The sequence below is a fragment of the Octopus bimaculoides genome, chromosome 7, assembly GCF_001194135.2.
Source record: "Octopus bimaculoides isolate UCB-OBI-ISO-001 chromosome 7, ASM119413v2, whole genome shotgun sequence".
Taxonomy (NCBI): domain Eukaryota; kingdom Metazoa; phylum Mollusca; class Cephalopoda; order Octopoda; family Octopodidae; genus Octopus; species Octopus bimaculoides.
Genome location: NC_068987.1, coordinates 80,312,531 through 80,313,845, shown reverse-complemented (window position 1 = coordinate 80,313,845; position 1,315 = coordinate 80,312,531). Strand labels below are relative to the sequence as shown.

At 36.7% G+C, this 1,315-nt stretch overlaps 1 protein-coding gene across 1 annotated transcript in view; it reads left to right on the top strand.

Moving 5' to 3' along the window:
• The window catches only part of LOC106871929 (regulating synaptic membrane exocytosis protein 1), a 204,169-nt gene that overhangs the window by 147,024 nt on the left and 55,830 nt on the right, over positions 1–1,315 (top strand). Inside the window, exon 8 of the mRNA XM_052969449.1 lies at positions 784–903. Within this exon, the coding sequence (XP_052825409.1) occupies positions 784–903 (120 nt within the window). The remainder of the gene's footprint in view (positions 1–783; positions 904–1,315) is intronic.

Genomic DNA, 1,315 nt, shown 5'->3' with positions numbered 1-1,315 from the left:
CGTGTACCCTTAACGTAGTTCTCGGCGATATTCAGCGTGACACAGTGTGACAAAGCTGACCCTTTGAATTACAGGCACAACAGAAACAGGAAGTAAGAGTGAGAGAAAGTTGTGGTGGAAGAGTATAGCAGGGTTCGCCACCATCCCCTGCCGGATCCTCGTGGAGCTTTAGGTGTTTTCGCTCAATAAACACTCACAACGCCCGGTCTGGGCATCTAAACCGCGATCCTATGACCGCGAGTCCGCTGCCATAACCACTGGGCCATTGCGCCGCCACAGCAAGAGCTGAAGACAACAAAAAGGTGTAGTATTTCTGAAGTTACTGGAAAAAGTAATCTTGAGTAGAATGCAACTAATAGTTTTATTGGTAACTGTCATCTAGCTTCAACGTATCTCTAATTAAATAGACATTTAATCGAAGTCATTCTATCTGTGACCTTGAAGTTTTTAGGACTGCATTATCAAAACGTATCTTTTTTTAAAGCTACATTGTGAATTGAGAGAAACTTCGCTACTATTTCTAGCAGGTCAAGCAATCGCCTTGAGGATTCCTTACTGGCTCATTGCTAATTTTGCTGGAATAAGATTTTCTTCCTATATTTCTGTGAATCATACATTTTAACAGTAATCTTAACTATTTTCTTTCTATCCTGATTGCTCGGAAACCTTATTATCTCGTACAATTTTCTCCAACTAGTTTTAAATGAAATTTTCTTTTAAATTTTCATTTGCATATTCAACGCAGTTGTATGTTTTGCTAATTGATCCTAACTTCATTTACAGCTCGAGGACTTGGAATGCGTGTTATCGGAGGAAAACAAGGAAAATGGGGACGAATGGGTGCTTATGTGACGAATGTAGAAGAAGGAGGCCCTGCCGATTTACAAGGAAACATTCGAGAAGGTGACATTTTAATCAATATTAGTTTTCTTATACAATTGTCTTCACAGACTTAGCTCTTAGCATAGAGTTTGTACAACGCTGGCTTAGATGTTACTCCATTATCTTCAAGTGGATTGTTTTAATAGAATACATATTTGTAATTGCAGCGTATTTATAAATCTTGTTTGTACAGTATATGGACAAAAAATGATTTGTAAGAGACCGGTAAGGTTACGTAGAAACATAGCATTGTGCAATGTGAAGTTGGTACTAAGAAACTGGTAATACTGTTTATATATTCCATTTTAAAGTCACTTAATTCTATATATGTTAATAATATAATACACTGGTTCCTAGCATTGGTTCTCAACCTTTTTATTTAAATGAGTTTTCCCACAAACACATTTTAATATACTTATCCTTATGTATATAT